We start from the raw sequence: 23,367 nt of genomic DNA, 5'->3' as shown, positions 1-23,367 counted from the left end.
GTTCATACGAATAGTGTTTGCATAGTGCATCTGGATTTCATTTTCAGCCGCGAAGACTAGTACACGCCATTTGCTGGTTTTAAAATTATCCACAATATTAAATTAATTTTTACAATTTAGAAAACCGCGGCTAAATTTATAGGTCTAATGTATATTGTTTTAATATATCTATATATCTGCTTACTAATGTATGAGGCGGTTTTTGATACATAATTTAATATAGGTTTTGGATGGTTCATTATCCAAAGGTTTGCAGACCCCTCATGTTTACATGTGTTCCTAACCAACCTAACCATCAAAACAACAGGCTATTCATTAGATAGGTCGCTCGCGCAATTTTCAAGAAAACGATTTTTGCATTTTAGCTCTTTAGTTGAAAACCGCTTGACGAAATCGTTTAAAATTTCAGCCGCGGATAGCTTTTTTTTGTTGTGAATCAACAAAAATTTTGAAGCATTTGACTACATTGTTCTGCAGATATAAGGAATTAGAAAATTAAAAAAAAATAAAAATTGAAACCTTGATATCTTACGAACCATAGGAGTTTCAAAGCTGTGCAATCAACTTAGCCAAAACACATAAAATATCTACTTTGTCCCGAAATCTCAAGTGCAATAAGGCCTTTTTGCGTCCGTAATCAAGGCACAAAAAAACTCATTTTTTTCAGTTTTCGATTTATTACTAAAAAAATAAGTGGTTAGATCACTCGAAATTTTAATAAGATATAGTTTAAGACGTGACCCGTCTACATAAAGTTTTCGCGAGGTTATGTGACCTTTAGTTTCTGAGATATGAATTAAAAACAATCACCTTTTTCATTTTATCTGCTGAATAAAGTGGTCGATCTCGAGCACCAAACGAGTAAAACTAGGTAATTTTATTCTCTTTTAAATGCATTATAGCTGCATTGTTTGTAACAATGGGATGATTAAAAAAAAAACGCAAAATAGTGTTTTTCAAAAATCAACAAATGGCCATAAAAAATATAGTTGAAAAAATAAAAAAAAACTATTTGTCCCGAATTCCGAATCCAAAAACATATATGCATGTCAAATTTTATTGATATTGACGGAGTAGTTCCAGAAATATTACGGTATACATACACACACACGCGCCCACACACACATCCATTCGAACATTTTCTAAAAACACTTGATTTGAATTTCTACACATCAATAAGTATTTTCTAGAAGTTTTGAAGAAACTCAAAACTTTACTATTACAAAGCTTCCTCTAGGATAAAGCAAAAACTGATTTTTGAGTCTAAATTACTTTGTCATTATTTGTTTTTGATTTATGAAGAAAAAAGTATCTTTGAGTATATTTATTCGGCTGTAGATTTGAGCAGAGAAAATTTCCTACGGCGATTTTCTCTGCTCGCAACGCTCGCTATAATCCCTAATGCTTTTAAAATAAATCCATAGGATTTTTTTCTTAATAATTTAAAAAATCGTTAATAAATTAATCGCATTATCCAAATCTATTTTTTCCACACCACCCATGAGGTAAATAGAAAGGCGCGTTTTTTTCTCTCTGTTTACAATAATATTATATGTGTTTTAACTTGATTTAAAAATTTTGTTCATGGTATTCGTATTAATCATCTCATAGAAATTCAAATAAGTATCCTGCGTATTTTATTCATAAATATTTAATATTGTCAGCATTTTTTTTAAGTTGTATGAGTAAATAAAAGTTATATAATATAAGAATTGCTTTTTTCATATAAATTTTATAAAATTCTTTGTAAACAGAGATGTGGTTTCCCCAATAGGCCTAATCCACAAAATTTGAAATATATGTATTTTTTGTAATCCTGATGAAAAATCATGAGATGTATTTAGTATAATATAATACCTGATAGAAGTCTGAATAAGCTTTCTTGTATTTCATTCTCCCTATGATCAGATGAAAATGACGAGATTATGTCCCAGATATGTTGGAGGCTGCAAAAACATAGATTAACAATTAGTAAAAGTTGTTCTTAAAGTCTAATCATGGGACATGTATTCGAATTTAAAGTAATTCAAAACGTTATCATAGGATAAAACACGAATTTTGATGATAAGAAAGAATCAAACCTGCAAGATATTAATATAAGAGCATAAATATATCTTTACGATTTCATGGTTTTTAAAACAATAAATTGAAAATTGAGTAATTTACTTTGAATGCTACTGGTGGTTCTTAATAATTATCATCTAATTCAACGCGATCTATATGATTTATAATATAAATAGAAAAAAAATCTTACCTGGAAAGCGTTTGGCTATCTGTTCACACCAAGCTTACAAAGGCTATTGCCATGCTGACGTTGAAGCAACAGTTGCCTTGAAGTTTTGGCCTTAGGTTCCATTGCTTCTGGAGCGTCTTTAGGCGACCTTTTCCTCTTGCGACTTACAGGTGCTGGAACCACGTGCTTGCTTAAGGTCTTTGCGAGCTTCTTCAGCGGCGTGAGCTTAGATCTCGACTTTAGAGTTGACCTCGAGGTGGATTTCCCTAAATCAGGGTCCAGATTCCTCGCAGCTAAAGGACGACGGCGAGATGCTAAGATTACCTCCTCACTTCGGTGAGCCAATCTCCGTTTGGTTGGACGAGGGTTCGTTCCACTATCAACGGAAGGCAACTGGGATTTTTCGTCCTCTCGTTGAGGCCCGTCAACTTTTTCTTCAATACGCAGTTCTACAGTGCCGTCACACTGATGAACCGCGTACATCTCTCCATCGACGTCATCCGGCTCCAGAAGATCCTGAAAAATGGCATTATTTAAAACACAATCCTCTTTTTCACTCACCTGAATTTGGATGGTTTCGTCCAACTGTGGAACCATCTCAATAGCGACGTTGTTCGTTGGAATTTCGAAGGTATCATCTATAAGATTAGATATATGATGAACGAAACTGGTATCACTTGCTAGGTGTTCGTCCTCTTGTACGCTGATCAACAAACCCTTTAACTCCTCATCAAAGTTCAATTCTTCACTTAGATCAAACAACTCACGCACAGAGACTAAATCACTTGAACACTGAGATGAATCCATGTTTGATACAAGCAGCAAAATGACACTTAGAACGATTCTGAGCCGTAAGTATGGTTGCTACGATCTGCACTCTGAAGACCAGTACTTATAATCTGTTACAGTCTGGGCTTATATTAGGCTCTGACGCATTCGGCCTGCCCTCTGACGGATCCAAACTGAAATAGGCTGAGTGCACGACCGCCCTTATTTACCGCCCCCGTCCCCATGTTAAATCTTACGGACGCAAAATAGTACGAGCGGTCGCCACGGGCATTTCACCGCCCCCATTCTCATAAGACCGGACGCATCCAGCGTATAAACCGAAAAATAAGAGTGCTCCACGCCTCTACCTTTATAACTGACGTCAAATTCTAGATATTTCCCGTAAATAACTAAAACTTATAGGACTTTTATACAGTTACATTATTATATTTATAAATAACAGTTTTTTTATTGAAAATTACTGAAGTTTATAGGATTTTTATATAGATGTATTGTTATAATTATAAATAATACAAATATAACGATAAGTGCGAATATTTTTTTTTAATACTGCGTGTAATGTTTAATTTCTCGTTTTTATGTAGTATTTTCTTCAAAGCATTTCGCACACGTCTCAGCTTTAGTATTAGAATCGGTTACTGACGCTGTGTAAGCACGTACACTGAGAGAAAAAAAACATTTCAGCAAACATATTTGTTAACTGTTAACATGTTCGATTTGAGCCAATAATACGTATGTTAATAGTTGACATAGCTATGTTATATGTCAAATAGCTGTATGTTAGTAGTTAACATATGGCTGCTCTTTACGATTTTTCATAGACTTTATGAAGTTATCAGATAAAAATTATTAGAAAACACACTTGTATGAATTTTATGGCCTTTTGTGTCTAAATACCAGATCTGATAGTTCTAGAGATAAAATAATGAATGTGATTCCAACTGATTCAGCAGCCTCTGGCATTTCCAAAAAGGTATATATCAACTAGTTTATCACTATTAGTTCAAAATTTATTGGAAAAATTCAGTAGTGTCTTAAACATCATATAGTCATCATTCATTTTTCAGATTTGAATTTTTCCAATAACTTTTGAACTAATAGTGATAAACTAGTTGACATATACCATTTTGGAAATACTAGAGGCTTCTGAATCAGTTGGAATTACACTTATTATTTTATCTCTAGAACTATCAGATCTTGTAGTTAGACCCAAAAAGCCGATGAAAGACAAAATTTTGATTTTTGACATTATATCATTCCAAAGGTACTTTGCATGCTTCCTTGGGTATATCCAGTTGCTTTCGTTATATTATTAATGATTTATTGATTATTCATGATGAATAAACCCTCAAGAATATTTTTTGTATGAAAGAGGATAGAACAAATATCCTGGTCAAATTTAAGACTAGCTCGATTGGAGAACTGTATAGACCTGAGGCCCCATACATTTCAGATAAGACAACGTCACCAAGTCATAAAGCAACGCCCCTATTCGTACAATGGCTGTATTGGGTTGCCGCAATTAAGGGGGGGGGGAGGTGATCCAAAGCCGCTCTATTTTCACAAATTAGTGGGAAGATCTATAGTCAGTTATTCACATACTTTAGTGTCGTATAATATTATTACAGCAAAAGAAAATCCCAAACCTGTATACTCGCAACCTTATACACATTGACCATTCATTGATTACAGATAAGATCAGCGTGACCAAGTCATAAAGCAAAGCTCCTATTTTTACAACGTCTATATTAGGTTGCGGACTCGCCGGATTATTACAGTCAGATTTTAGGTCTTTATTAAGAGGTGGGTCTTGGGTGGAGTCGTGCAGTTTTAGAACATTTACTACTTGTCGGCTCTTTTTACTGCAGAAAATTACTTGTATGTAGAGAGCCATATACGGCGACTCTTTACTGCATTATAAGTTTATTATAAAAGTAGGTGAAGTAGGTTACGTCATTGATACATCTGAAAATTATCGCCTTACTTTGAGGCGAAACTCTGAAAAATGTTCGAAACACTTTCTCCTAGAGAAAGGAATTTATTTATTTTTAAATTAAAAATGTATAGGAGTACGTAAACGTAGTTACCAATATTATATATATAGTGTATGTCTTTAATTTATTAAAAATTAATTAAACAATTTGTGTACTATTAATATTACCGATTCGTGCAAAAACATTACATAGGAATTGATATATTTTTTGATTTGTCAATTCTGTATTTTGCTTAATACTATTGTTTTAAAAGAACAAAAAAGGGCCCCTCCGGGATTTGAACCCGGGACCTCCTGCACCCAAAGCAGGAATCATACCCCTAGACCAAGAGGCCGCACGGCGTCCGGGCCGAATATGACACTTTATAAAGATAAAGTCAGATAAATCTGATCTTGCTGAGCTAAGGTATTTCAAAATGTAAATGTTTTGCCAATTGAACCATATGACCTTAAAAATCAAATGTTGTGATTTTTTATGTATTAAAGCTTCAAAAATATTAACAGTTCTAGATCAGTTTTAAAAAAATTGGCGGCAAGAGGCAGTTGGCCGTATTCAATAATTATGATCAATAATTAAATAATTATTTCATATAAAATAGTTTGAAATTTAGTCAACTTAGTAAAAAGGCTATGTTTATTCCTATACCCAACTAGTTATTTTCATGACGTTATAATTTATACTGTATGTAGTTTGGTTAAATAGAATTGTCTTGACACTTTTGCCAATGTCGATAACAAACTAGAATATTATTTAGATAAATAGCTTATAAACGTTATTACATCAGGTAAATTGTATAAAATAAGTAAAGATATCAAAAAAGGGCCCCTCCGGGATTTGAACCCGGGACCTCCTGCACCCAAAGCAGGAATCATACCCCTAGACCAAGAGGCCGTACATCATATCTATAGTAATAAGACAATGATTTTCTTCGATTATAACAATGTATTACAATGTTTACTAGGATGTGTGACAAATGATTAAATTTCAAACTCAGAATAGGATGGTATTAAAACCATATGTTTTCTGAAGAATACATATGAACGTACCTCAAAGACGAGTACAATGGATAAATAAGGTTTTGATACCATCCGCAGATAAAAAAGATTTCAACATTATCTTAAGCTGTAAAATAGTATCAGTCGATACTTTGAAATGACCAAGCTACACAAGGTACAAATGCTTTAATAAATCATCAATTAAATAATTACCGCAATTTTATTTGAATTGCTCATAAAGTAGTTGTAAATAATCACTACTATAATATTGCTATAACATGATATCTAAAATTTTAATTTTAAATTATAAATCAATTGCTTCATTGGTAAATAATAGATTAAAAAATAATTAGGCAAGAATATGAGTCTTTTAATAAAATTTATGTATTAACTGAAGTTTTGTACCATACATTTAAGATTACAGGAGAAGTATTATTTATGTATATTTTTTCTTGCTGGTATAAAATGCTTAGTTTTTATTTTCATATCGATTACGTGATATCAAAAAATGCTAAAAATTTCTCGATTTATAAAAAGTTTAGTCATTGAACATTTTTAAAAGTTTTAAAAAATCACGAAAAAGTGATAAAAAACGATGTCATTTTTAAACGATTAAATAAAATCGTTACCGAAGCCAAACTTGATTCTAATCAGAGCTTCGATTGTGTATTAATTAATCATAGAAGTAAACAAATGCGTATTTTCCTGACGTAATAAATGACGCAAATTTCAAGATACATATCTGGTTTCTGTTACTGAGTTAATAAATAGCTTAACTTTGAAAAATAATAATTTTTCATAACGTACAAGTAATAATTATGGCTATTATATATACACACTCACTATTTCTTTCTGTATGAACATTCATGCAGTGTGAAACCGGATCTATATTTAGCGAACGTTTTTCCATACATTTGGTTTTTTATTATAATATACGCATACTGTTGAAGGTTTGATTGACTTTTTTGTATTAAGGGGAGGCTGTACAGTATACAATAGAATAAACTCTTTCATCTATACTGTTTTTTAAAATTAGGCAGAACGATCTCATAGAATTATAAAAAAAAAAGATTTCATTTTACGATATCTTATACAATAAAATATTTCAAATAACTTAAAATCATATACTGTTTTTGCATACTGCAAGCCGTGTTTTGGTGCGACACTTTATTAAATATCTTATCGTATATGTTTATCTTTCTAATAAAATGGATATTTAATAACTACTACTTATATAGCGATCACTCAAATCAATGTGTTGAGTAGAACGTGTATTTGGCATATCGCATTCTTTCATTGATATGAAAATATAAGAGCTTATTATATTAGTAATACAAATATTTTTCGCAACGACTTAAAGTTACTTTGAAACTCGATAAACTTAAATAACGGAAAGAATATAACTTGGCAAAATTCGTACAAAATTCCATACGCATATTCTTAAAAAATATAACCTATCAATAAATTATTGATTTTGCTTACTTTTATAATGAAAACTTTTTTAAATTCAAAGAAGGCTCTATATGTACAAGTAAACTGCGTTACAAACGTTGCACGATTAGAAAATATTTACAATTTACAACCGCGAGAGAACACATCATGTTTCATATAAGGTATCGAAGATTCGTGTGGAAACAAAAATTGCAATGCGAAATCAGATGTCTCGTGTCAGCGTCTTGGACACACATCGGCGCTAAATTAAGTTTCGCTAAATGTAAGTAACAACCATAAAAGGCGCATCGACTTGGTCTCGTCGATAAAACTTTTATGAAATACAACGATGCATTATGACTAAAAACTCAGAGAATTCGACTGATTGCTGTTCTCTTGCGTCGGCACATCGGCTGCGGTCATCAGTGTCGCGACGGGTTCGGGCTCGGGTTCGGGATTTATTCTTCGGCCCCCTGGGGGAACGTAGCACCACCAAGCCAAGAAGAAGAATAGCAGCGACGCGGCTTTTCCTACGAACGCCAGACCGAACATGTATCTGGAAGAGGAAGAGAGCGTTTTTTAAAAAAGTATTCATATACTAGAGCGTAAATTAAAACTAAAATTGTGAGTGTGTAATATGCACCTGCTCATGTAGTAGTTATCGTAGACAAGGCAGGCGCCTCTACCGTCGCAGGTCTCGTGCCAGAGAATACAGGTGTCATCGATGAGGGCACCGAAGATCATCGGAGCAGGAATCGTGCCGAGGATTCGAACCTTGATCCATTGAATACCCAGAGCAAAGGATCGCTGATCATCGCGAACGACGCGCAATGTGCCCGACAACGCTGGCATGGTGCAAAGGAACGTTATCAGCATGTTGCAGAAGGCCAGGCCGATGAACGGCCAGAGGTAATTACACTTGCTCCCGCAGGTCGTGTTTATGGCTTGGTAGGGGATGGCCTCGTCGCCGTAGGCCTCACCGGTGAGCTGCATCAGCGGCGCCTGTATGCAGCTGCAGTTTCTGTACACCTGTGCGAAATTCATTCGTTAATGCATCAATTCATTCGTTTGCAGTTTCATCGCGTAGGTCGTTCAGGTTTACCTTGACGTCGTGCAGAGAAACCTCCTCGAAGCAACCTGCGTGACAGGGCGAGTAGTAGGTGACGCCATCGGCACCACAGATCGGATTAAAATTAGACGTGGAACAGCCGCAGCCGGAGTTGCAGGCGCCTTCCAAGCTCGTTGGTTTTCTGCGAATTTCGTACTTCAACCTGATGTCAAGAGGGCATACCCTAGGTTTGACTCACCCTTTCTCGTTGATGTAAGGTACAGTGAGGCCGGCAAAATCCAAATTTGGACAGCTCAGGATGAAGCAGAGGGTGAACGCGATACAGGCTCCGGTTGCGATGATGCAGAACTTGAGGATTCCAGAGCAAGGCAGGTTCCAGTGTTTTATCAGGTAGCCTCCCAGGAAGGTTCCTCCGCCTCCGGCGGGAACTGTTACCAAACCTGGAATAATCGACGAGATTCTAGGTATGTAGGGTAGCTTGCGCTTAGTCGCGCATTCGGTGCAGATTCTCACCCATGAGCAGAGCAGCTAAGCTGGCGCTGACGCTAAATTGATTTTCTATTAATTTCGGAAGGAAAGCCGCAAATCCGGATATGAGTAAGCCCTCGCTTGCACCGGCGAGATTCAGCATGAAAAAGGCTGGATTGGCTAGTAGCTCGCCGAGCGCTCGGGGTAATTGGCGGATTTTTGAAAAGGCCTCCCCGGTGCCACCTCCTGTCGATGACGGCTTTTCGTGGGCTTCCGATACTTTTTCCTTCGCCAGCTCTTCCGATCCTGGTTTGTGAGATATATTCGTATCGATTAACCGATTAAAATTCATCGTTGATTCAGCGTGAAAATTCGCTGCTCATAGCGTAACAGGGGAGAACACGGGCTACGGAAAAGGGATCAGGCTGAAACTTTGCAGAGCGTGTTCTTGTACAGCGAAATATGAAATTACGCGCAGGAGTTTCGTCCCGTGAGCCCTATAATCAAAATTTTAGTCGGATAAAGCTATAATTGGACTTTATCGGAAGCTTTTACTCTAGCGAGTATATTTCTCACGGAGTGTATTCTACGATTATTATCGACAATCAACTTTTCTGCAAAGTTTCAAAGCAATCTATGAAATTTCATTGTTTCAAAAAATTATGTAGAAAAGCACGGGAATAAAATTAGCCGCTGCACCAGAGACATATAGAGTGCGTAATAAATATAAGGATTCACCTGGTAAAACTGCTGGGAAGGCTAAAAGCGGCAAGGCAATTACGAAGCAAATTACAGCAGCTGCGAGAAAACCAACCCACCAAGCTCCTATCCACACGTTACTGTCGGGCGTTAATCCAAGTCTGCAATTTAAAAGTTTTCCTCGACTATACACACAAACACACATCCCTTGTATTTTTCCATCGAATTTCAAAGATATATGCAACATAAAAATATAGTACATGTACATGAGACTCTGGTCGTCGTTGCATCTCCGGCCGCTGTTCATCGGATGACGAAGACGAAGCGAAGAGGACCGAGGGCTTGAGAGGTCAATTTTCCTCGTCGCTCGCTGCTCGTCGTCTCCGAAAACGTTTCCCCGAGAAAGGCTGATTGATCGTTCGGAAATAGCTGACTAACCGAGTCTAAGCGCGTTTGTCGCATTTACGCGAGAACCTTATATACACTCCCCTTTTCGATATACGCTTTTCACTCGCTCGTGTAGTATATATACATACATGTGCAAGACGATCGGAAAACGAAATATCCGATAGTACAAAGAAAAAAAAGAAAGAAAGTTACGTACAGCTTTCTCTCTCTGGCAAATGAACGATAAATTCCCCGGGGAATTTAATAAAGTTTCTAACAAGAGCCGCGCGCGCGCGCGCGCGCACGTCGCGGACAATAAATCATCGAGCCACCGCACACTGCACCTGTGTTATATATCGACTCGCGGCAGCGCTTATACGAGCCTTATGAGCTGCAAACTCATATTCTCACGATAAGCCGAGCGCGTCTGCATACAGACAGTTGCAACGCGTCAAAAACGACGTTTTACCCCCACAAGGGAGTATATCGCTGCTGCAGTGCGCACATAATGGCCTGCGCTATTAATCTCGGGCCGCGTTATACATGTTACTCGCTAATGGCGTCGTGTTTCTTTTTTTTTCTCTTTATTATTTCTTTTTTCACTGCTTCCCTTCTCTCGAGTATACGCACAGAGGCGGCAATCGAATCGGAAAAGCCTTCGAAGAGAAATCGAAATCTACTCGAGGATTCCGGCGCGATAATGAAATCCGAATGGACTGCCGCTGGGAAAATTGAATCTCCGACGAGTTTGTGAATCACACGGGGAAAAAAAGGTACTATTTCACACACGTCGCGTATACGTATGCGACAAAAAAAAGGGTAGTTTATATCGCTCAGGTGTGTTTACTCTGGGCGGCGCGTCGCGTCGGAGAGAAATGAATTTATTGGCGCGATTGTCGTGTAGGTACGCCCTGTATATAAGGATGAAATTTACGGCGACGCGCGCGAGGGGAGAGCGCGAAAAGGGGAGTAGATTCCAGCATTCGTATTACGCGGCCAACAATAGCTAATGAAGCGTAATGTATAGGGTATATGTATTGTCTGGTATACTCACGATCCGGGATCAACTTTGAGGAAATCCGTGTAGAGCTTCAGCAGTTCGCCGCCGATTACGTAGCCGCAAGCCGGCCCGATCACCGCCATCGTGTAGTAAATGCCTGTTGAACAAGGCCGCTTGTTAAGGGGGCTCCTGGAAACTGTTTTATCGACTGCACGCACGAGGTGAACGAATTCACTGATATAGGAGGGTATTTTGCGCACTTGAACTTTATTATGCGAATGAGTTATGAAGTTTAGTATGGAAAATTCAAACTCGGTATAGCAATAGATGATATCGAATGAAAAGTGGCTTTGCGTTTTCTCGTGAAATAAACCGTAGAGATAGTTTTCCCCCAGTAAGCAATGCACGGTCGATAAAACAGTACATCGAAGAAACGCACACGACCCCCCTAAAACTCATACAATCTTAAACAGGCATTTATCTTACCCAGATAGACGGATGACATCTTCTTAGAGACGTTCTCATCGAGATACGTGACACCGAGGGTGTAAAACGGCGCAGCACCTGCCCCGTGTAACAGTTGGGCCATCAGGAACATGGCCAAGTAAAGTCCACTGTAGGGTTCGAGATCCCCCTCCTGCTTGCCACTCGAACACGAGGCCTGAACGACACAGATAAATTGAATCGAACCTCCAATTTTTCCCACTATCTATATAGTACACATAGTGTGTATAGTCACCTACCGACGAAGTATTCGTCCGGCTGCAAGTGTTCTCCAGCTGAGTGCCTCCCCTGTAGGGGCCGGCCAGATAGTGCGGCGAGGCGAACAGCAGACTGCCCAGACCCAGCACTAATACGCCGACTCCGATGTACCTGAAATTTCGCGTTTTCATCGTTACAAAAATAAACGTTCGAAAAATTATAAATAACACCGCACCAACCTGGGCTTGCTCGACTTGGACCGACCGCCCATGTAGCTGACCGGGACCAGCAGGAGGAAACTAGCGATGTCGTATCCTCCGGCGATCAATCCCGTCTGCGACGATCTAAATCCGAACCTCCTCTCTATCGTCGTGATGACGACGTTGATGAATCCGTTAACCACCATTCCTGCAACGGATTTCCATCTCGTGAAAAATAACAAAGCGGAGATTTTCCAAAACCATCGTTCGCAGCTGTGTAATCAGGCTCGCCGTATAATATCGACGAGACGTGCTCATTAGCATGAGAAGAGAGTGAGAGAGAAAACAAAGTTATTATGCTCAGCTGCACGGAGGCACCTTATCTTCGTGAGTGTACTTAATACGTGAATGTATTATCTAATATAATAATACGTTTTCACGCCCGATGCATTATCCGATCTATTGTTCGACGATTCCGTTTGATTCTTCCTTCTGACAGTCGACAGACAGAGGACAAAACACACAGGGCGTATTTTTCTCGAATTTAATGTCGCTCCTATTCTCCGCGCTCTGGTCTAACGTACGAGGGAGCCCGGCTCATTGTCGTCGTTTCTCTTTCTCCGAATGACCCTTTCAATTTTTTTTCTTCTTGTACACTATATTACTCGTCTTTTCTGCTCCCCTTTCACGTACGTAACTTCGACCTGTGCTTCCCTGCTCTTTTAATGCGTATAATTTTTTAGATTTTCCGGTAGTACACACCGAAACACGCTACTTACGTGTACTATGTAATAACATCGAGTTTAAAGAGAGAGAAATTCGATTACCCGCTTTATCGCCTTTACTCGGCTCTACGCATCTATTTAGCCGCTACGGAGCAAACCCAAGAGAGAGAGAGAGAGAGGGCCGAAGCTGATTAAAAGTTGGAAGGGCATCTCGCACAGGAAAAAGTTAATTATTCGCGACGGGAGTCTCTCTGCGCTGCATCGGCCGGAAGCTTAATCGAATTGTCAAGATATTGAAGATGACGGATACCGGGTTCTCTCTCTCTCTCTCTCTCTCTCTCTCTCTCTCATGACACGTCAAGAGCTCTGCGCTCCCGCCTTATTCGACTTGTCCGAATCGCGTAACGTAATACCACCACCGCGCGCGTATACGTCTCCCTCCACCTCTCGCGTGTGAAAATTCGATTTCCGCTTATCGTCAGTCAGCGAAATTGCATTTCAGCGCTCGCGTCGGATCATAATTATAAAATCGAGTTATCCGCGCATAATACCTTGCATAGCTCCGGCCCAGCAGAGCCAGAATAGGGCCCACTTGGCGGTACGGAATTTTTGCAGATAAGTCGGTCGAAACCAGAACCAGCCGCACTTGAGTCTCTCCCCGGTGACGCTCTCCTGCGGCTCCTGCATGACTTCCGGTTTTACTTCCGGTTTTTCGACCAACTCTTCCGGTAGACTGCCGTGGATGTCCGAGACGCCGGACTGGAAACGGTAAACATGCTGCGGCTATTATGATTTCGGGAGATTATACACTTGGGAGAGGAGATCAGTGATTTGAGCGAGGTTATAATGGGGGATTATCGATTACTGCACGACGACGAGGAAAACAACCTGAACGTTCACGCGAATTGAGTTGAATGTATGCGTGACTGTGTGTGTGTGTGTGTGTGTGTGTGTGTGTGTACTGTAGGCGCGTTCGATGATCAAGGGATATTATGCGCGATTGTGTGTATTGTTTCTATAAGTGCGAATGATTGCAGTTGTTACTTAAGCGAGGATAAACGCGGAAGTCTGGGATTAATGTGTTGTTTTTTTTTGCTCTACGACGTATACACTTGGCTCTACAGGTGAGCATCGAGATGTTTTTATCCGTGAGGAGTACGCTTGATTTTATTATTAATTATCGTATGTTATAAAGCACCTACGATTACCTATGTTTTTTTTTGTCACATCGTTTTTTATGTTAAGCTGTCTATATTTTGACAAATGTGTGTATGAAAGCTTGATATAATTTGAAAAAATTCTCGGAGTATAAAAAATATTTTAATACGAATTGCAAAAAGAATCATTATGCGCAATTATTAACTAGAAACTTTGCTCGATTAGAGACTGAAAATTACACAAAAAAAGGTACATTAATAAGCAGAATGCGTCTTCCATTCTTTTTAGTAGAAGCAAAAAATGTTGAATAAAAATTGCAAATTAATATTCCCTCTTATACGATAAGTATTTTTGAAGAAATTTTAAAACATTCACAACGAAACTTACACCAAACGAAAACTTGTCACGCATGATGAATATCCGAGCAAAATTCACCTCCACCACAACCTATATCCTCGCACTTTCTATCATCCACCAATACAAAATCACTCGATCATTTCGATCGCCCCCGCGTATAAAAAAAAACACCAATCCACTCTACGAGTACGTATAAAAGTAAAAAAAAAAAAAATTTCGCATCAGCTGCGCGAGCTTACAGTAGCGCGTGTCGCGCGCGACTGATCCTCTCCGCAGCAGCAGCCGGCGAGGATCTCCCGAGTAAACAGGCAAGGGAGGGAGACACGTCGACGCAGACCATTGCGCGTGTATATCTATAGGTATACAGGGTGTAGACCGACCGCAGACTCCCCGCGCTCGTGTTTGAACAGAGCGCGGTGTACGTTTTGTGCGTCCGATTTTTTTTTTTTTTCGTCCGCGATAACCCTTTTTTCTCCTATTGGCGACGTGTATCGCGCAGCCTAGTTTTTTGTAAGCCACATAATTATAAGTCGCATTGGTGCTTGTTACGTCTTTTATTTTTGGTACATTGATTTGAGGTGGTGGAAAAATTCAGAAGAAGATTTTTATCGGTTTTCTCTTCGGGTTTGAATATAGGAAGGAATCAATGTCCCATTGTGCAACGCGTCGTTGTATATCGACGAGTGCATTTGTCACAATCTTAATTAGTCGCTCGTCAGTTCACGCTGGACCGGACAGCTTCGCGCGTTTCTGCACTTGACGTACTCGGCCGTCGCTGTATATAATACTGTCCCTGTTGTACACTATGTCCAAACTCGAGTGGGCTAAATTGTTTTGCGATCGAATTGAAATTTCGTTTTATTTAAAACGTTAGTAGAAATTTAGAACATCATCAATAAAAAATGATAACTGGTTGCCAAAATTAGAAGTACCGCCCGGATGGCAAGTGTTCTATATATTTAATAATTTTTATCCCATATTATATTTCAAAGTTTTATAAACGTTCTAATCACGTTTTAAAAAAGTAATTCAAACGTTACTTTTTGACCGTTTATCAAACGTTTTTCAACTTTTCATTCAAACGTTTAATAAAAAAAAAAACGTAATCAGTGAATAATTTTTTTTTTTGTAATGTTCAAATAACTGTAGTTTACTTCAGTCCAATGCTAGAAACACTTCGCTAAAAATCACGCAGTGGTGCAGTAGATCCTTGTACTAAATGTAGATTTATAAGGCTGTTTGCAGCATATGCAGAGGGTGATGAGATTTTAATTGCTACAGACAAAAGAACATAAGCTGCTATCAAAAGCTCCATGTCGATATCACGACACGTGTCAGCTTTGTGTACCCACGTACTACACTGAAAATACATGCGGGACGAAGTACACCACCCCCTGTTTCTCAGCAGCACTCGAACAAGATCCTCCGTTCATCTTTTAAATTATTCTCGAGCTTTTTATAACCTGACCATATATCCATATATCTTATGCCTCTACTATGATATCTCGTCGAGATCGAAAATCTCACGTCGATATAAATTCGACTGCAGCAGCGTAATTATCTTCTCGACGTGCAAAATAAAGCTGACCGTTCCATCGCACACAAGGGAGTTATAGTACATATATATATATATGTGTATAGGAGCCATTTACGCGGCTAATCTCTGATGCGAGCGTGCCTAAACGAAACCCACGAGACTTTGCGTTTCTGTCGAAAAAATTGCTGCACTTATACTGGCTATATGTATGCGGCTCTCTCACAATGCCATGTCGGCGCCTTTGTGATGATGCTGCGCTCTTTGTGAAAGACACGCGTTCTTTTGAAGCTGTGTGTACTGATCCTCGGGCTGAGCTTCGAGTCACATAGGATAGAAGCACAGGGTGCAGTGTCTTCCTCGTAACGCGACTTTCTTTTGATTGTATATTTTTGAGCTAAAAAGTGGATGTGTTGGAATTGAATGTGGTCTCGTCTTTTTTGTCAAATTGCAATCGATGTTATTCGTTTGTTTTTGTGCGTATATTTCAACACAGCTGACGGATAATTTATATATACAAGTGTGCTCTTTAATTATAACGTATTAGCTTGGATTTATGATTTTATTTTGTGAACAGTGACTTTCAGCATCTCCGCTCATTATACTGCGCTTCAAAGAATCCTCAATACCTCCAGCCCTTCCCTATATACGATCCATCGTCTTGGTTCCCCAGCGCGCAGAGTATGCGCCTATATCATCGCCCTATCGTGAATTTTCTAGAAAAGCGTCCACCTTATCTCCCTCATCGTTTTCCGCGGCTTATTTGCAAACAACCAAAAAGCGGTGGGGGTCTAATAGACAGCTCACTATAAATTCGAATATGTGACTTTCTAATGTATATTGTACGACTTATTATTTATCGAATTTCATATTTTCTTAAAAATTTAATTAGAATAAACTGACTCATTGTCAAAGTATAGAAATCGATTTATTCCAATGTCGTAGTTTCGAATGACGATTTAATTGACGTTATTTTCATTATACTTACAGAAATCGTTAAAAACTATGGACGAATTTTCAAAAGTGCAAACGTATTCATATATTATAAAATACTACTTAGATTGTACGAAAATATAAGTACGACTTTTACAAATTTCGAAAGTATAATTTTACATATTTTGATGTTGCAAGACTGCAAAAATCAAATTAACTTATTCGAATATTTGAACATGTAAGGTTTTAGAATAATAAGATAGCAATGTATTCGTAATCACTTGACGAGAAAAAACTCGGATTTCTTCTATTCGTAATGTCCAATCGTTTTTTCCTTAGTCCAAGCCATGGTATTTCTAATTAACTAGCAAAGATTGATTGTTTATCGATAAGATTGACATCTAAATATTTCTTTTTCGTTCAACCGAATCGAAGCTCATATATATATATGTATATACTTCACCTCGTCATCTCTAGTCCCATCAGCGTTTTCAAACGCGGCGTTTTCGAATCCGTTCATCATCCTCGTGCCTGAAATTAAAAAAAAATCACATGATCAGCTCCAGCGTATCTAAAAATACACGTGAATAACAATCCCCTCTACTGCATCATATACGTATACACAGTAATATAGATGATGGAATAAACGAGTCTTGCCCGCATCAACGATCCAAGCCTGCGCGCAAGTGACAAAAAAAAATATATATATATATATATGTATCAAGACAAGATGATGCCCGAGGTGCGAATGAATCATAATGCTTCCTGCTGACGGCGCATAACAGGATAATAGCCGTCGCGAATGCATTATTACACGTATACACGCGCGAGATCGTGGCCCTGCGTGTAAGTATTGGTATATATATATATATATATAATACTCTCGCGTCGTCGTCTCGGCAAACAACGAATGACATATATACAATACATGTATAACACTGCAGGAGAGTCTTAATGCCTTAAAAATCGTCGCGACGATCAGTCTTGCTTATATAAAATCCGTGCCCCCTATATGTATACGTGTAGTCCTCAGAAAGCATCCGAAAAGAAAAAGACATTCTGCCTCATCATCCTCGCTTAATATTACGTAAAGTCCTCTCTCTGCGTCTCGCGCGCGCTTCGTTCCAACATTACACTTTTTAAAGCAAAGTGCACAGCATATAGCACTGCCCGCGAGGCTCTCGCTTACTCTTTGAATTATAACGCTTGCCGCCGCAGCGCGACATAATTAAACTTGCCGTATCTAATTTGTTATATACGTGTGTATATATATATATATATATATATATATATATATATATATATATATATATATATACATATAGCTAGAGATAAGCCGGGCGTTTTCGGGCTCGCGCACTTTAATTAGCAAAATATATCCCCGAGCGGGTATACAACTTTTCTCCCATAGATATGATACATGCGCCGAGTTTCCACCGGTATGGAGTTTCGTCGTTTGAACGGGGCTGCGCAGTCTAATACACCTCGATATATGTACTGTTCGTAAATTTAATTTTACTAACAGTATGATGTATACTGCATTCACGGATTCCAGTTTTTGAAAGATTCGGCTCACCTGTCATTCTATCGCGGAGAGCACTTATGTTTCAGCCGAAAGTAGAGCCGATACAGGGTCGCGTATCCACTTCGAGATCGATCTCCTCTCGAGTCTACACCGGAGCATAATTCGCGCCAGAAGCGTCGGATATCGAATCGACAGGATTATTCGAGATGCCGAGGAGCATCGAGCTCCTGATCGCAACTGACTGTGTAGTGCGTATATAAGTACTGTACTGGCTCTGGGCTCGCAAGAGTGTATAGAACACTACTATAGCGCACTCGCTTGGAGTCGAGCATTACTTGCTTTCTCGCGAGCTTCGCCATCCGTGTCAACTGCCGAGTAGTACCTACGACTGTCGAAAGTTGGCTTTGATTGTAGATTCGCTTGGCTTTTCGTGCGTGAAATTCTTTTTTTTTCTTTTCGTTTAATTGCTGCGTGGATTACTGTTACACTGATATGGGTTGAAATGGAATTCTTTGATTTTTTGGGATTGAATAAGCAGGATTTTAAAAATCAGCGTATTTCTTTTGTGCAGATACGTGATTTTATTATTAGGAGTTTGATTGGTCGTATAGTGAACTTTGATGTGTTTTACTGTACAAACAACATTCGTATTACTTACAGTAATAACAGTGGGAATTGAACATTTACGGTTCAAGCGGTCTTGACATACCTATACGGAGTTGTAATTAGATCACGATGTTGGAACTTCGTGGCCTTACCCAATCAGCGTGAAAGTATAATTGAGAGTTACAAGTGAACATACAATTGCTGAATCAAGATCAAGTTTTCCGCGCGTAACGCGTCGATGTCCAACGATTTAGACAAATATTCGAATGAACATCAAGAATATACTCTTTTATATAGGCAGTATTCGTGTTCGTGCATTCTTTAGGTTTAATTTCGTATATTTGTACAGTTGGAGGCGAGACTTCGTTGTGTACTCAATACGAATGGGCCGCTAGTTCGAAAAGCAGATAGCATCTATGTTGTGCTACGAGAATGTGATCAAAATTTTATAATACAAATTCGGTTTTTTAATATTACTACCTATAAATATCCAAGTGATAAAATATATCGGTTGTCAATTTTAAAAGAGTCCATGTGTGTTATACACGTACACGTTTCATCGGTATTATATTCCACAGTATTTATATAGTCATGTAATATACTATATAGATCTCATTACAACGTTACGCACATCTTGAAATGTATTCGTATTCGTATCAAACTCAGGATACGAGCTATAGGCATCGTGTATCCGTCGAGCAATTCAGTGGCCCAAGGCTTCGTTCACGGAAAGTAGAAGTAGATCAGGTATCCAGCGAACAGTGCGAGGATGAGCAGCTAGGTCGCAACCTGGAACCAGTCGAGTCACCTCCAGATGAGGCAGGTACTGTCCTTGCTCGCGGTGACGATAGTGTCGCCGCTGTAGGAAAACGCGCAGCTGAAGACGTCATCCGTGTGACCCGCTAGTGTCTGGACGCACTGACCGGACTCCACGGACCACAACCTGGCGCTTCGGTCCAGTGACGCCGTCAGCAGTTGCCTACCGCTCGGACTGAAACACACTGAATTCGCCGCTCGTTGACAGAGTTTCATACAACTATATACGTCACACCCAACCTTTGGAAACCTCTTCCTGATGTGCCTCCATCTTGGCCACCTGCGGGAATTCTCCGCTGGCGAGGTCCCAGACTCTGGCGGTGGTGTCGCTGCTGGCGGTCGCTAGTTTATTCCCCTTGCTGTCGAACGCCAAGTCCAAAACCTCGTCCTCGTGACCGGTCAGGCTCGCCAGGCACGAGTCCGTCATTCGCCTGTCCCAGATTCTCGCGGTTTTGTCCAGAGAACAGCTGGCTATGAGACTCTCGTCGAAGTTGTACAGGCAGTTCGAGATCTCCTCTTGGTGGCCCAGCAGGACGCTCGTTCGTCTGAAGAGATCGTCGCAAGGTATATGTCATATTGTTTCACGGAAGAAAATTGTCCAACGCTCGAACTCACTGGTAAGTTCTCGTGTCCCAGAGACTGACGCTCCTGTCGAAAGATCCCGTGACGATCTCGTTGCCGTCGCTGCTGTAGTGCAGCGCGATCACCTCCGCGCTGTGGCCCTTCAACGTGCCCAACTCCTGACCTGTACTTTTCAACGACGTGATCGATGTAATTCGAAATTCGACAGTTGTATAACGAAGAAAAGTTTGCTTACCAGAGGATATGTGAAAGATCCTGGCGGTCGCGTCCATCGAACCGGTGGCGACTTTGCTCTGCGTTGGTGAGAAACGCGCGACCACGACTTCCGCGTCGTGGCCCCAGAGACTGACGAGGCAGTGGCCAGTTCGAGAGCACCATACCCGGGCCGACTTGTCGAACGATCCGGTCACGATTTTGTCGCTGCGCTCGGGAAGGACCTTTTTACCTTTAATTCTATTTTAGAGAATATTGAAGGATAATATGAACGAGCGACTTACGAGGCTGGCTTGTTGAAGGACACGGCGTATACTACGTTCTTATGGCCTTCGAGAGTAAGGAGCTCCGCTCCACTCTCAATGTCCCAAACCTTACAAGTTCGGTCATAGCTGCCCGTCAGGCATCTGGAATAGTTGCAAATCACACGTTATTAAGTATTACAGACTTGACGTTTTAAAATGAAATCCCTATTGAAAAACCTCAGATGAGAATCAGATGAGAATCAAAAGGGATTTTGGCGCAATTTTCAGATGAGAATCATGTGAGTCTTATATGTTTCTCACTTGATTCTCATATTCTCATATGACGATAGCCAAATGTTATTTTGTTAAAATATAATTGAGATTTATTTCTTACTAACCTTACAAATCCTCACAAATTCCTTACAAATCTAAATCAAGATTTATAACATTCGACTTCGGTAAGGTAAGAATCAAATAAGAATCAGATGAGAATCAGATGAGAATCAAATGAGACTGACTTGACTCTCATCTGAAAATCGCGCCAAAATCACATCTGATTCTTATCTGAGGTTTTTCAGTAGGAGATGCATTTTCGGGCTTTTTCGAGAATCTTGTTTATTTTCGATCAATACGTATACACGCTCAATTATAAGCTGTGAGGACAAATTTGAGTACATACTGAAATAATCTTTTGGTACTATGAGATCAGAATGGGATCGACACGTATACGGCTCATCGGCTAAAATCGAGAGTACCTTTTACCTAGTTTATCGAAAGCTATGTTAGTGATGGGTAAGAGATGAGTCTTGAGGGTCTTGCACTTGTAGAATCGCTTCTCGTCCTCGCCTGCGTCGCAGACCTTCGCTTGGAGCTTCTGCAGCGTCTCGACCAGCTGATCCATAACTCCATCGGTTATCACGGGCTCGGCAGCCTTGATGCTTTCTGCCAAGCCTCGGATGTCCGTCCTGAACAGACACATAGTTAATATCGATTGCAAATACTCAAAAACTTCTTTGTTATATATTTTATACTTTGCTTTGAATTATACAGGACTTGAATATATGTGTATAATGTACATATAGAACAGTAGCTTAGCGTGTCCCGAACAGATTTGGCGTGATTCGTATGTTTTACGTTCGGATTTATCGATTATTTTATACCTGTCAAGGCTATGACATTCACATATCTTATATATGGGTAATGTACATACTATTTGTTATAAAAACTGAATAAGAAGTAAGATGTGAAAATTAATGTATCCTTTATACTTACTTCGCCGACAAGTCGAGAAGATCTATCATCTTCGTCTTGACATCGCCGCCCTGCGTATACTCCAGAGCGATTCCTAAGCGCAAATTAAAATATTATCACATTGACGCATCACAAGCGACAAACTTCAATAATATGTTATTAAAAAAAATAGTCCAAACCAAACTCACCAGGTGGAAAATATCGGAGCAAAAATTTCAACAGCTTCATCTTGCGCTGCAGAGTCAAGGGTGTCTTGTAAAATGTCCCAAAAGCTCGCTTCAAGCTCTAGGTCGTATGAGAGGCGCGCGGCAAATAATGTGAGTCTACGTGCTATCCCTTCGCTGCTCCGCTGCTCGACGTCGTCAGGCAGCGCGCTTGATCAATTTCGTTCTCGCTGATCCGAAGATTCGAATCCCCATGTGCACGTCGAGGCCGATGGGGAATACTTATTGTATTTCGGGCGCGACGCGCCGCTGTGAGGTGTGTTGAATAAATTATAATATGTATAAGCACCTGATTATTTGAATTTCATCACGCTGATGATTGACCGATCGATATAAGTATTGTTGTCTTGAAGTATTTGGTTGGAATGAATTTTACCTCTGAAAAAACATTCTATAGTGCATGATTTGTGCAAACTTCAGCCAATTTTCGTCAAAGTCTGCAGGAACTTTGCTGCAATAAATTTTATGTTTTTAGTACGCAGTTTCGCAAAAATAAAATTATGTTCGATGAGATTTCGAATGTGAGTACACTGCGCAACAAAGAAGAAACAAAGAAATTATAAACTATTTCTAGATAGGATTGATGTGATAAATAAAGCGCGAGTCTGAAATGCTTTACTTTCCGCGTTACGTATACGCCGTATTTTGTCCACACTGCAAGAATAAAAACGTTGGATCCACTGACTTCAGTAAGATTAACCTATGCCAAGACAAATGGCAATATTACATGTTGCATTTATAGCGTGTAAAGCTGTTTTATAGCGTTATCCTTATATTATATTATTAAAATAAAAATTAAAAATTTTTTTAAATGTTTCGCCTGGGATCGTATAGTTCAGCTGTTCACCGCGAGAGGTCGGGGCAAGTGTCAGATCTCAATATTATATATAGAGTGAGGGGAGAGAAGTCGCGACGGCCCGACGGGGCCCGACGAGACTTTAAAGCTTCTGCAGTGCATCCGATGCGCACCCGCACCGCGCATATTTTTCTCTGCTCGAGTATAGTCGAGTAGATAAGACTGCTGAAGTTTTCAGCGCCCGCAAAGTTTATTTTCTCAGTGCAACGGGGGCATAAAGGGGCCTTTTTATGTATTAAAGCTGAGCAATAATCTAGTTGAAAATGTTTGTTTTCTTATAAAAGAGGATGGAAGAGGGAGCGTGAGAAAGACCTGGTATGTTATTGGGCCTTAGGAGGCCAGAGAGGGAGAGAGAGGGGGTACGCGGCATTTGTG

The 23,367-nt window shown here is 39.6% G+C and overlaps 2 protein-coding genes and 2 non-coding genes across 10 annotated transcripts; all 4 read right to left on the bottom strand.

Annotated features, from left to right (window-relative positions):
• Nucleotides 1-5,278: 5,278 nt before the first annotated feature.
• Nucleotides 5,279-5,350, bottom strand: TRNAP-UGG. The gene has a single exon. It is a non-coding gene; the product is annotated as a tRNA-Pro (tRNA).
• Nucleotides 5,351-5,835: 485 nt separating this feature from the next.
• On the bottom strand, nt 5,836-5,907 carry TRNAP-UGG. The gene has a single exon. It is a non-coding gene; the product is annotated as a tRNA-Pro (tRNA).
• A 949-nt stretch (nt 5,908-6,856) lies between these two features.
• LOC100122313 (solute carrier organic anion transporter family member 4A1) lies at nt 6,857-18,468 on the bottom strand. Of its 7 annotated transcripts, none has more exons than XM_031930357.2 (14): nt 18,251-18,468; nt 17,138-17,205; nt 13,244-13,451; nt 12,007-12,175; nt 11,809-11,938; nt 11,552-11,726; nt 11,120-11,222; nt 9,939-10,085; nt 9,718-9,863; nt 9,025-9,285; nt 8,750-8,951; nt 8,545-8,692; nt 8,086-8,471; nt 6,857-7,998 (listed from the first exon to the last, which is right to left on the bottom strand). In XM_031930357.2, the coding sequence occupies exons 1-14, from the start codon at nt 18,255-18,257 to the stop codon at nt 7,803-7,805; spliced, it is 2,346 nt and encodes a 781-aa protein (XP_031786217.1). In that variant the 5' UTR covers nt 18,258-18,468; the 3' UTR covers nt 6,857-7,802. The 7 variants fall into 7 exon arrangements, with proteins under 7 accessions (XP_031786217.1, XP_031786219.1, XP_031786218.1 ...); XM_031930359.2 differs by having other exon boundaries at nt 9,718-9,839; XM_031930358.2 differs by having other exon boundaries at nt 9,945-10,085.
• A 288-nt stretch (nt 18,469-18,756) lies between these two features.
• LOC100122326 (dynein assembly factor with WDR repeat domains 1) lies at nt 18,757-22,570 on the bottom strand. Its single transcript, XM_031930367.2, has 8 exons — nt 22,101-22,570; nt 21,934-22,006; nt 21,417-21,626; nt 20,701-20,823; nt 20,439-20,623; nt 20,237-20,366; nt 19,862-20,166; nt 18,757-19,806 (listed from the first exon to the last, which is right to left on the bottom strand). The coding sequence occupies exons 1-8, from the start codon at nt 22,138-22,140 to the stop codon at nt 19,610-19,612; spliced, it is 1,263 nt and encodes a 420-aa protein (XP_031786227.1). The 5' UTR covers nt 22,141-22,570; the 3' UTR covers nt 18,757-19,609.
• Nucleotides 22,571-23,367: the final 797 nt, after the last annotated feature.

This window comes from Nasonia vitripennis, chromosome 4, assembly GCF_009193385.2.
Source record: "Nasonia vitripennis strain AsymCx chromosome 4, Nvit_psr_1.1, whole genome shotgun sequence".
NCBI lineage: Eukaryota > Metazoa > Arthropoda > Insecta > Hymenoptera > Pteromalidae > Nasonia > Nasonia vitripennis.
Note: the sequence above shows the minus strand (reverse complement) of the source record. Positions and strands in the feature narration are given on the sequence as shown.